General features: G+C 43.9%; 2 protein-coding genes across 2 annotated transcripts in view; both read right to left on the bottom strand. All coding sequences in view use genetic code 11, as the record gives it.

Annotated features, from left to right (window-relative positions):
• Nucleotides 1-2542, bottom strand: part of EGR_07247 (Glutathione S-transferase) — a gene marked incomplete at both ends in the record, with an annotated part of 9427 nt that extends 6885 nt beyond the window's left edge. The window contains 2 exons of the mRNA XM_024496496.1: nt 883-958; nt 1985-2542. Of these exons, the coding sequence (XP_024349081.1) occupies nt 883-958; nt 1985-2542 (634 nt within the window). The remainder of the gene's footprint in view (nt 1-882; nt 959-1984) is intronic.
• Nucleotides 2543-11949: 9407 nt separating this feature from the next.
• The window catches only part of EGR_07246 (hypothetical protein), a gene marked incomplete at both ends in the record, with an annotated part of 4357 nt that continues 2982 nt past the window's right edge, over nt 11950-13324 (bottom strand). Inside the window, 2 exons of the mRNA XM_024496495.1 lie at nt 11950-12160; nt 12415-12563. Coding sequence (XP_024349080.1) covers nt 11950-12160; nt 12415-12563 — 360 coding nt within the window. The remainder of the gene's footprint in view (nt 12161-12414; nt 12564-13324) is intronic.

Below are 13324 nucleotides of genomic sequence, written 5' to 3'. Positions count from 1 at the left end.
CTCAGTAATCCCCTGATGATGCTTCTTCGACTGGTAATTGTGACCTCTACTTGACACTAGATAGTCACTGGTCCAGGGGCAGTTGTAGAGCAAAAGTAATTAAGAAACGGATGTGTATTGTTCACTGTTGATGGCTCCTTCATGCAACACGATTTATAAAATGTGATCAGTGGACCTGTCCCATTTTAGACGAGAAGAAAGAATAAACTTTCTGTTGTCAACCAGTTATTTAAAAAATTGGCGGGAAGATTCAGATCACATTATTTACTTAATTACTCGACTCCTTCAGTCCTTGCGGGCTTTGCCATCATCTTAACAGAGTGACCACCGATCTGGGTCATTTCAATTCTTCTCTTAATTGCACTTTCAAGGATAACTCCATTTGAATAGGCTGTGGCTCCAACTTGGGTTTATATCGTCTGTTTTGACATTCGTCACCTCTAAATGATTACTGAAGAGTTGGGACAAATTGTGCTTCCTTCTTTTCTTTTCTGCTAGCATCCTGATAATCCTTTCACACATTTGTAGCAATTTAGCACCCAGGGCCATGAATTTTATTATTTTCCTAGAGAAATTAAAGCCATGATCTTCAAGGTCAACACGGCTAAGCAACATTTCTAGTTTATCCAAGCAAGAATAAGTAATTTTAAAAAAAACACCATAAAAATAATGTTAACAAAATATTCAAAACTTTTTCAACGGCAGTCAGAAAGACCACTTTCTCCTTCCCTATTCTTCTTCCTTAAAGAGCATCTCTCATTGCTGCAATCAAGTTGCCTTGGCCAGGTGGTTTTAGTGGAATAATAAGATTTTTATTTGTACCCAAAATAAGCAAGACGGAACCACTGACGAGGCTTATAACATGGTAAGGAACCACCTTACCTGGACCATATTCGTACAGCTCCTCCTGGTAGTCCTCCTGAAAGTAGTGGCAGAAGATTCGAATTTGTTCGGCTCTCTGGAGAGCAAAAGAAGTAAAATGGGGGAAATGTCAATGCTGTCCTCAAAATCGTTTCAGATCGTTCACTGTCACAGTCACAGGCCAAAACCTACCATTGTAGGTCATAAAAGTTGTGTGCTTTTTCAAAAAATTAAAGTCACAAATTTTACCTCACACCAGCAAATTCTTTTATATTTTATTCATTTTAACCTTACCAGCCCTTCTACAACACAATTTTTGTAACTACTTAGCCTAAGCCAATAGAATGTACGTGTCACATATTTGTGCCGCTTGTATGTCCAGCACATTTCTTTCAGTGATAAATACCACCTTTCCTGGGTGGTAGGCGACGCATAAAGATTTGCAAAGCGGATACTTAAGAAATGAAAGTGAGCTGGAAATAAAGGCAACGAGAACTCGATTTCTTGCCTCCGTGCTGAAAAAGAAGATATCTTAATGAAGCAGTACCTCATTCGCGATAGGGGAATCTTAAATAATCCTTTTGGGCTGTTATTTATTCTTTATTATAAAAAACTAGACAATCCTATTTAGTTTAATTTCGAAATCATTTTACAGTTGGAGGCATTAAGAGCATAAGCTTTACACTTTCTGTCGTATAAGGTTCATAATTTAAATTCCCTTGCTGAAAAAAGAAGTGATTAGTATATGCGAATACGTAGAGTCATAAAAAGGAATAAAAAAGGTCAGTCACCCCATGAGGACTTTTTAAATTGCATCTTTGTGCAGTAGAAAAAGAGTAGCACTTGAAATCCCCTCCACCGCGAAGCCCTGTTTGAGCTCGAACAGTGTGGGGTCAACAAATACCCAAAACTATGCGTGAGAGGGGTCCCACAGAATTCATCACTGACATTAGGACCAAATATCCTCCCACCATGATAAAATATCAACGAATGAAGGGGATTTCGTAGAGTACCGACCACGTGGAGGTGATCAAAAACGGAAGAGACGCTCAGATATGGCCATTCAACAATTTCAATGGATCCCCACTCGAAACTGGAATTACGTTGCATCCTAAAAACTTACCTCACGAATATTCCAATACCCCAATTTCGGATTTTTCCACACAGAAGCTGTGGATAACACCAGCGGTGCAGATTCCATTTCCTCAACGGTAGTCGCCTTCGGCTGTATTGGTGGTGACGGCGGTGTTGACATCGACGGTGACGGCAAGAGTGTTAAAGATGGTGTCGGGAGTGATGAAGGAGGAGTAGATATCGGTGGTTTCAAGGGAGGTTCAATAAAGTTGTCAACATGCTGCAGTTCCGGAACTGTCGGTGGTGATGATGACGCCGATAGTGATTGCGGTGGTGACGTCGGTGATGACGTAGGCAGTGGCGTAGGTGGTGACATCAGTAATAGTGAAGACGACGTATGAGGTGACAAAGGTGAGGGAGACATTGTCGGTTTCAGGAGCATCAATGGCGGACCAACAAAATCGTCAATGTACTCCAGCTCCGGTACTGTGGGTTCCATTTCAAACACCGCGTCATTCTCGTTCGGCGCCTTAGCTTCAGCCTTCCTTAAATCATACTCCTCATGGCAACAACAATAACAGCCACAACAGCTTTTGCAGAAGGACATGCTCACATTGTCGATGGTGCTGGTAAATCCGCACTTTTAAATTATCTTGCCTCTCTCCTGCAACGTGTTAATCCCGGCTCTTGCATCGTGGACCATGCGGTATAAGCTGGTTGGTCATTGCCTAGTGCTTTGGTACTTTTAAAGGTTGGTCCTTTTTATCGGTAACCCCAGCTTAGGTAGAAATAAATAAAATCACATAAAGTCGACTTGAGTGTTGGCAGGCTTGATGTCAGGAATCCAGAGGGAAAGCGCTCAACACAGGCCAGATTCCACATTCTTCCAAGTACAAAGCTGACCGATTTCAACTGCCCCACCTACTTCCTTGCTTTTAACTTCATCCAGTCTGCATATTACATGAATGTGTGTAACCAGATGTCGCTGGTCTCAGGCAGGAACACTGACGCGTCACTTTTTGTAGACTTCTGCCATTCCCAAACTTCCGGCTACAAGCAGCCCGTCGATCTCCAGAAAAAGAAGTGTAGGCTGACAAGAACAACTACCCTGATTCCTATCACTGACAACTTAAGATCTTTGGGATTGGTAAGAGATGGGTTTTATGTTTAAATTAATACTATCTATTTAAACTTCACGGATCACCTACTGTGACTTTCAATCACAGCATAGTTCAAGGTTGCATTGCCCTGTGAATGCGATTGGACTGTTTAACAGCAAAAATGTTTTTGAGAAATTTTATGTTAATCTACATGGACTCCTAAATTACCAGTCCAATGACCTTGAATCCTTCCTAAGGTCATAGTAAATTATACCGATAAAACTAGCAGCTCAACATGGTATATCGCCGATGGACATACCACTGTGCACCTTTCAGATACCACCTCCACCTGTAGATCCTTCTTCAGAAAATATCGTCAAGGCGTGGATCCAGGTTGGTCTGTCTTCCATACCAGGACAGCTAAGGCTCAGAATGGAAAGGTTACAAGTCCACCGTAGAAGTCGTAATCACTGACTTCTTTTGCTCGTGGATATATGCATCCCTATAAAACGTTCCTGTTCGAAATCCTAACAGTTTAGATGCATGCCTGATCTCCAAACATTCCAGAAAGTCGTGATTTCACTTTTCTCGGATCAAGCAAAGGTGAAATCTGAGCAGGTGAACTGTTAAACACTTAAAAGCCATGGTCAATCGGTGACTACTTAACCGTTGACTCACGGTCAGGGAGTCTCCAATCTCTCTGGCTGACAGGGCGATGTCAGGTGGTTCCCCGCCGGGTACACACTGACAACGCCCCTTTGCTTACTCATTTACATTAGTAATGGAGGCATCAGCCTTGAGGCCTTCATCTATCGCGTATCTGGCCACAACCGTACACGAAGATAGAAGTCTGAAGCCATGACAACTGTCGACGCATTTTAAAGCAATGTTGACTGCATGTTGCACCAAACGAGCTATCTAGGCAACATTAAATTATCGGAGACTGAGAGCCTTGCAAGAGGCTCAGGAGTTGTGGTAGAGCACTGGAAAGTTAGTTGTCACTTTAATATGTACCCAATTACCTACTTTTTACTTTGTAAGTAGCATGACGTAACAGTAGTCAACCTACAGCATTGATTAGTTCAAGAAATTAGTGACAAGTAATGCCATTTAGGAGGCATCAAGTATTCAAGTTGCAAAGGTTTATTGTCCTTCAGAATCCTAGTGACGAATGCGTCAGGGACTCTAAATGCCTTCTCACCGGCTGACAAACGGTTTTAGCCCTTCCACCCGTTGAAGGTCAAAAACGCTGGGGGTTGAGGGGCTCCCTTGGGTGGCTCTCAAAAGGACGAATCCACAAACCATAGTCAAGTATTCATTCTTGCATTAGATATGTTGAGGTTTTTGTGGTCACGAATCCTGTGATTCCTAATGGAATGGAAAATTTCTCAACCCCTACAAGTAGCATCACCAAATTCAACCAGTGTCGGTCAATTTCTATGGCGATTCCAAGACTCCTCGTACAAAGACCTCGGAAGAAAACTAATCGCCACAACCTAAATGCTATATAGCCCCCAAAATGACATCACTTGTTATTAAGTTCTGGAATTATTCAACTTTGGGTTTAAAAAATTGTAACCAATCCTCATATCAGAAACGTCCTGCATCTACTCGACCATTTTGAACTCAGCCAGTGTGTTTGGGAGGAGCCAGATAATGCCTAGACGTAAGCTGATGTAGCCACGACTTCGAGAAGGGACGCTCTCGAGCAGCCGGCAGATAACTTCTTCAAAAGTCCCGTCGACTAATAGAAGAGGCGAATCAAAGGTGCATAAATCCACCGAAATAAGATCTTTGCGGATTGTGCAGACCAGTATTCGCCGAAAAAGGAAGGAAAAGATGTGGTAAGGCGAAGAAGTTTACGCAATGCTCCGTGGAGTAGCGAAATTGACGATAATGGTGGCAGTTGTCATTTTGTGTCCTTGTACTGCTACATCATCTACCACGGGATGGACAAAAACCGACAGTCAGGTTGGTGAAGTGAGTAAAGGCGGACCGCCCCATCGACAGGAGGCGAAGTAAGGAGGAATCAACAGATCGCACAGGGGTGAAGATTCGCGTTTCGCTTGAGTACTAGTTCTGAAAATCAAAGTCCGACGCTCGAACTTGCATGACCTTGGTAGTTTTCAGCCCACAGGACTGGAAATCACTCCTATGAGGACACAAAGGGTAGAATCCCCGATTCTGGAACCAATGAATACAGGCGTACCAATGTGACAGGTGTCAATGCCAACAAGACCATACTCTTCCAACTCCACGAACACTATTCTTTTCAGTCGTGAATTTAGAAATCTCTGTTTGGCTTGAACACCCCTTGTAATCTGATCGCGGAATTCAAAAAGTGTACCTTTGACAACTCTTCGACAACCAGAAGGTCTCAAATAGGCAGCACAGCATCAAACAGACTTCTATCACATTCAATCAAAACCAAATGCAAAATGTAGAGGTGTTTGAACTTCCTTTTCATCTAGCAGATTTTGAGTCTTTATGCATCTGTTCGAAAACGTAGTTTTGAAGTATAAAACGCGGTTTTACCCGCACAAAAGTTAAAGCGACTGTCCACGGTTTGCCTCCTGGGGACTATCCAGGCATGAATGGGTGACTTGTCGACGAGGCTCCATTGCAAACAGTCAACCGATCACAAGCACGCGAGTGTCCCCCCCCCCCTCATCCATTCCAGGGCAAAGGAGCCATAGAAACCAAGAGCAAAGTTGCTCTAGGTTTTGTTTTCTGTACTCGCTCCTTACCAACGAACTGTCAATCTTCTCATTCAACTGATTACATCAGTTTAGAAGACATTCCTCATGAAGGCATGGATTAGTCCGCCGTGAAAGTAATCACCATGATTACGTGAAAGCGATTCCGGAGTGATTTACCGTAGAGGTTGTTTTTATACAACATTTAAAGCGTTGAAGGCCAGTTTAAGCCTGGTCAGAGACTTCCAGTTGTAAAAATTCCTGAAGTTGTGCTACGCAGTTAAGCATAGAGATCTGATTTCTCAAACTTGCCTATCAGCATTCTCGAGCGTGACGAAACTCTTGACGAGCCCTGATGGCGCATCCACGACACCCGATCAGAGATCCTTCCTCTAGACCACTTTCGGTGTGTGTGCGTGTGTGTGTGCGTAAGCATGAATATTTGGGTCCAGAGAAGGACAACAGGTTCATCTGTCTGGGGAATTTACTATAGTCTCTAAAAGTGAAAGAACATTGTTGAATAGCTCAGAATCCCACGCGTTCAGATGGAAGTAGATTTGCATTGTTAAGCTATTCCGGTCCCCAGGGAAGTGGTAGTCACCTCTGCATAGTTCAGGGCTGTTTTAGGACAACTTATCGAATCAGATGCTGTAGTGATGAGGAGGTACAACGGAACGTGCGCATGGTGAGCTAGAGGGGCACAAGTTTAGTTGGGTTCACCTGGCTATGCCCCTACCTCGTGTCTGGACTCCCAGTCAACCAGATTCTCTTCAATGACTGCAACATCTCCAACTTTCTGCTTTCTCATCCTAGTAGGTGTAGCATAGTTAATTCTGCGTTCACCCAAAGACGAGTGGGTCCACTAACAAGTCTGTGAATTGTATCGCAATATGATGGCGATCCTGCGGCGTTGCCGAGTTGGCGTGCCCTCTCCCTCTAAACTTTCTTTTGTCCACGTCCCGACTGATTTAAATACCTACGGACCTATTTCAACACGAGAGGATCGCTTCTTTCCAGCCGTCTCCGTCTCTGGGAGCAAGTTGACTTCTCGGATGCGTTGAGACCGACGCCTTTCAGGAATCTGAGGAAATAACAGTTTATTTATGCGTTAATCACGTCATTTTGCAACAGTCAGATTCAGCTATAGAATTGGCCTTAAATGGATATGTGGCTGACGAGTAAGAGATTTGATATTGGCTACGTCGATGACAGGATGAGCGCATACCTTCAGCATGTCCAGAGGGTGAGAGCTAATACTATACGTTATTATGCCCCAGTCCATCCTGTCCTAAACAAACATACAAGGTCACCATGCAAGTGATCAGAGGCTTCACCATCCAAGTGGAAAGTGGGAGGACAAAACGTATCGAAATTTTTCATGAATGATTATTAGGATAACTTGAGCCAATGCTTACCTGTGTTAAAGTTAGTTCTTCGGATCGAAAAAAAAAACAAAACTAAAATTGGCAGGAGTTTCAACTATGGCAGTTCTTGCGTAGAAAGGGAACCTCAACAGCTGCAACTTCTGCTAGCATTGGTGCCTCGGATTGGCGGTCTTCCATCCTCTCCACCATGACCTTAGCTCTCCGTCGGACTCTGTGCGATTCCAGCCTGAACACAGCAATGATTACTACACTGAAAAGTTTCCTGACAAAGTTGACGGTTCATATTTTAAAGGTAAACTCTCATAGAAGTCGCAAACCTGTAAGCCTTTGGACTGAATTAGCCCTCATCCTAACTGGCACACTTAGAACCCAGCTTTATGGAAAGCAAAGGGAGGGGTACTAATGAGGTAAAATCCGATTTTTAAATTATTTTTCTGAGGGATTGTTGCTAGGGTCGTTGAAAGTTTTGGAGGCGGGGAAGGAAGAGGTACTACTCCGACAATCAGACTTTTCTATATCTGCGATTAATATAAGGTAAAATCGCTGAATGAGAAAGTTTTATCGTATAATACTGAGAGGGTTTTAATAAAACAGTAGGGAAATCAGACTTTTATGAGTTTTTGAGGAGCACTTTCTTAACATCCTTTTGCCTTACAAGATAGGGAGTAAACAGAAGATACTACTGAATTCATTTCAGCGAGGACTTTTTGAAAAGCCTCAAAAGTTGGAAATATATGTTTCACTATTCCTCTATCAAAAGCGACGGCTATATTTGATAAACCATACTTGAAAAATACTAACGTTTCGAATCACATGCAGACTGGGTGACCACATCTTATCGCTTTAGAATACAATGTTATACTTCGTTTACTCAACTCTTCGTTTTGGCTTCGCGAGCACTGAAGGGCTCCGACTTTTTACTTGCCCTGGGAGGCTACACCTCCCGGCCATGCCAGTAGCCCCCGATCCAGCCCTTCTGTACGTCAGTAATGCATTTTCTAGCCTGGTATTATGTCTTCTTTTGACTTCAGGGAGGACTCGAAGGTCTGCATTGGTGGCAGCGGAAAGCGAACCCTATCCCGCGGGATAGCTACACCGACTTCTCTTACGAATGCTAAATCATAACGTGATGGTGAAAGTGCATAGGGTGCGGATATGAGAGTCTATGTCAACAAAAGGGTTAGTAATGACGTCTACATTCAGCATCTACCCCAGTGTTATGTTCTGCAGAAATGCTCTTAACAACTAAGGCAACACTTGCCATGAACCATGTAAAAAAATTTACCACGGAGCAATCTACGGTGCCTAAATGAAGATGTCAATTAAATAAACAGGCGATACCTCCTTTTCTCCCTCTCTACTGGTTGGGTAGAGCCCCAGTAGGTAGATGTTGGGGTTGAGTGCTTTTCTCTACAGCACTGACTGCGTTGCGATGGCCGGCGTAGGAGGTTGACCAAGGAGAGTGCCGAGGCTGACACTCAATAGAGCGAGGGGAGGGAGTACGTAATACTTTGGCTATTTGACTAACTCTTCGTTTTAGTTTTGCGGGCACTTAAGACTCCCCTTCCAAACTTCCGCCCAGCTGCGTGGCCTCCGGGCCATGTCGGTAGGCTCCGCAACTCCTCTGTGTGTCCATAATACTCATTCTGCCCAAGTATCGTATCTTCTTTCGTCTTCAGAGAAGTCTTGAGTCGCTACAGAAAATTGTGGCTATTTTCCTCCATGTGTTTGTTTCTATAGCCATCACTACGGTTAAGAAATCTGACTAAATTATTTTTCAATAAATTAACCTACTTTGAAAAGTCTATGTGAATTCCGAAGAGCAGAAAGCGAAGCTGGCTAGGAGTGCTCCGCGCGCTCATGAGCGGAGAGGGAGAGAAGCGAAGTGACCCACAGCTGAAGGAGTTAGTTGCCATCGATCAGTTAATTAAGTGCTTTCTCAATTATAGGTCGAGGTAATTTAATTAGAAAAACTACCGACTTTTGCGCTGTCATTTGCTTGCACCAATCGATTTCAGGTGCGGACCGCAGGGGCACGCAGACAATGTGGGGGAACGACCGAAGTGCATGCCGTTGTCACCGCTTGGGTGACAGGCGGGGAGACTTCACACACCTGCATCAATCCACAGGGAAGGGCGAGCACTGGCATTCCCATAAAACCATAATTAGTTGTAAAATCCTCAAGTTGCACAATCAAGATGTCTCCCTCGAATCAGTCTTTTCAATTTAGCGATTTGGTACCGGAAGTAAGAGCAAAAAACTATCAAAGAATTGCATAATGATACCAAATACTAACAGTTGAAGCTAAGGGCCTAAAATTCCTAAAACACTAATTGGAGTCCTAGAAACTCATCGAAAATTCTCCTGTTTCTAGTTATATTTCTTGAATTTAAATAATAGCATACCTTGAATTGAGGATATCTATGCCTAAAACGCTTTCGCGGTGGCAGAGTTCTTATCTAGTTGTTTTTTTTTAGAATGAAGCTAACAAAACATTAAAAGTACCAGTGTGGCCTAGTCCCTGTCAAGCACCCGATTGGCTAATTCGTAGATAAAGATTCCAAAATTTTATTACTGACGTAATAAGTGGACAAGGGGGCGTACGCACCTAGCGGCCAGAATGCAGATACGGACCGGCATCGAGCAGCAACCGACTTACCATGGCCTTCAAGTGTTCGGTACGAGTCAATTAGGCAGGAGGTGATGAATGAACGAGAGCACGACTGTCTAGAACGCTTGGTGACCAGCCACAGATTCAAACTTTCAAAATTTCGAACAAAGGAGATACCTGAGATTGTAGGTATCCCCAGTAGTAATCGACCCTGACATTTTTTTGATGACTTTTCAAATAATGAAATGATCCAAACGAGGCCAATCCGACCGCTGGATTTTTCAACCAATTAGAACTGCATCTTTAACTCCATTGTGAAGAAACTCGTATTCCAGGTGGCGAAAGCCGCTCACAAACCCATGGGTCCTGGACAGAAAAGCAAGCCATGAAATAAGTTAATAAACCTCTGCCAACTGACTATTTACGTCCCTCTGGAAAGCAATTTGCGTCAATTTAAAAATCATTTGAATTTTTACCCCCTTCAGAGATGCCTTTACTAACGCAGTAAGTGAAAAAAAGGATGCGAACAATGCGTACGCTCCCGGTGAATGGAGGGGTTGGAGACTGCCTGATGGCGAAAGTAACCGACTGACCATGACTTTCAAGCGTTTACCAGTGCACCTACCTAAATTACACCTCCGCTTGATATGAACCACTTAACCGATCAGGAAGTAACAAGTGCGCAAGAACACAACTGTCTAGTTTGATCAGAGATCAGTCAGGAACTGGAACTTTCAAAATTTTGAATGAGACGTTGTCTGGGATCGCAGACATCTCCAGCAGTCATCTACTTTATCATTCCCTTGATGGAATTTAAAATAATGAAAAAAAAAATAAAACCAATCGGAACCCCTGACTTTTGGCACAAGGAGCTCGCAAGCTCATGAGTACTGGGCAAGACAGCAACTCATGAAGCGAACTTATAAACTTTTGCCACCCTACTGTTTATCACCCTTCTGAAGAGAATTTATGATAAATTAAAAGTCCCTTAAATTTTTAGCCACTTCAGAGGATATGCCTTTATTGCTAACGTAATGCGTAAACAAAGGAGGTACGGTCAGTACGTACGCACCTGACGATTAGAGGCCAGAGGCTGTCGGACTTGGAGTAGTAACCGATTGAGCATGGCCTTCAGGATTGCACCCCTGATTTGCATGAGCCAAGCAATCAATCAGGAGGTAGGCTGAGAGAATACGACTATCACAAATGCTCGGAAATCAGCCGTGAGTCGGAAAAGTTAAAATTTTGAAAAGGAACGCTACGCGGGACACGTCTTTAACATTCCTTAAACGACTTAAATAATGAAATTATCAGAATTGAACCACTCGGGGCGTTAACTTTTTCCAGCCAATCAGAAATGAGCCTTCGAATTCCCTAATGATGGAACTCGAGACCCAGATAGGCACCTGACGGAACAATAACTCATGAAATAAGCGGATGAATTTTAATCAATCGAGCGCTAGATTCCTCTTTTGAGCAAATTTACACTTATTTAAGAATCCACCACATTTCAAGGCATTTCTGTTCCGTCCTGAAATCTGCAAATGAACAGTGTGTTAACTAAACAATTCTTCACCACTTTTTTTAAATTCTTCCGTGTCAACAATTTTTTATCAAAATATCATGGACCACCGGAGAGGTTCACATCAAAGTTAACCAAGGAGTACAAAACGGAGCCCTCGTTTCCCAAGCAGCAACCAACTCCCACCACGGTATCCACATCAGCATTCATCATTTGCAGGGCCACAACCAAATTCCATAGACTGATTGCTGGATAGTGAAGAGGAAGCCTATTTGTTTACGACTTCCTCGGATTGACCCGATTGTGTACCCTACTCACAGATCGACCTTGAGGTCGAGCAGCGCACCATGGTTTATCTACACGTCAAATGATGCTTGACACCTCTTCGGTGAGCGCGAGGCAATATTTCACCCCTCAGAGTAGTTACCATCCTTGGTGTAGAGCTTACCAATATTTATCTAGCAGCCAAACCCTTTTTTTTCTGTCCCCAACTGCGACCTTCCGAAGATGTCCGAGTGTAGGCAGGGTCAAGACAAGTTACAGACCCATTGTAGGTGTTCATCACTATCCACTTCTGCGCTTTTACACATCGACACGTTTCCGAAGCCTGCAACTATTTTTTCCAACACAGTCATTCACCTTGGAAGAACTGACTACGTTTTAGTTTTTGACGTTGCGGCGGCGTCAACGGTTTTCACCTCTACGAGGCTCTTTGTGACCTTGAAAGTGGTGATACGTTTGAGGCCTCGACAGAAGAGCTTGCAGTCCTGACGCATGCTGTGACTGTCACGATGAAACCGACGGTGATGACAGCCCACGATGTCCACTCCTCCGACATTCGCCAATCCGATTCGCATTTACCCGCATTCAGCAATCGCACTTCGCCGCCCCCCTCCATATCCACGATGCACCTTCAATGACCACTTTAAAGGTTAAGACAGCGGTGGTAAAGATAGCAACGAACAGCTGTTGACGTCACTCCAAACCCGACCGGGACTCAGCTGAAGTCGATAAAAATTAAGCAATCGAGTCGGTTGTTTTCCAGCAGTACTGAAACAACACCTCGCAATGCCGAAAAATTTAGCCCACGATCAAATAGCAGCTTCTCCAGGAAAAAGAGACTCAAAAAATACCGCAAATTTAGCGATATACATTACTAAAAAACCTACTCAGGCTGTGTTCGCAAGTGGCCAGTCGAAACACTTGGTGAGCCTTGCACTGTTCTTCGGCATTCACTATTCCATTGTAGATTTGGCGCACCATAAATCGTGCAAAGGGACAGATGGGGATGATGAAGTAAGAGCAAACGAGGACCTAACGTTTCACATTGATTATCTAGATGCTTAAAAACAATGCATGGAGGCAATGGAAGCATGCGAATTAGTAGGGGCATTAATTTGTGGGAATGAGAGGAGGTGATATAAATTACAACGATAACATCAACAGATGGGAAGAAGGATAGAGATGAAAAAAAAAGGACGAGTTAAAGGGCGATATTTGGGCGGGTGGAGGTGGAGGGGGGGGTAGGCGAGTTCCATACTGCACTGCTGCCCCGAGGACGCGTACGAAACTTGTAGCCGTGGAAGAGCTCCGCGTCCTCGAAATGCACCTTATCCGCGGGTCGAAATATTTCCTGCCAGCGCACCTCGCCTCGGTACACGCGCGACACCAAGGAGAACAACTCCTTGCTGCCTGCAACACAGCACACCTCGTCAATAGTCAAGCCCAAAATTGAGTGATTTTACTCATGGGGACTGCGCAACTAGTGCAATTATACCACACCCGAACCAATGCAACCCTTCCACCCACTCATACACCCAACTCCTGAAGTTACAAAACCCACCCGCACTGCCTCTACAACAAACACCGGATATGATACAAAAAAGCAATGTCACAAATACTGACCATTTTTGGCCCACGAGGGAATGTATCTCTTCTTGTGCCGTTTTTCATTGTCCGACTCAGNGTCGTGGTCAGAGAGGAGACCAGTTAGGTCGTAAGAGAGAGGAGACCTTCGGGAGGAGGGAGGACACGAGTCATGCCAATGCATAAAAAAATGTAGGGAGAAGAAAAAG

This window comes from Echinococcus granulosus (genome assembly GCF_000524195.1).
Source record: "Echinococcus granulosus chromosome Unknown EG_S00073, whole genome shotgun sequence".
Taxonomy (NCBI): domain Eukaryota; kingdom Metazoa; phylum Platyhelminthes; class Cestoda; order Cyclophyllidea; family Taeniidae; genus Echinococcus; species Echinococcus granulosus.
Note: the sequence above shows the minus strand (reverse complement) of the source record. Positions and strands in the feature narration are given on the sequence as shown.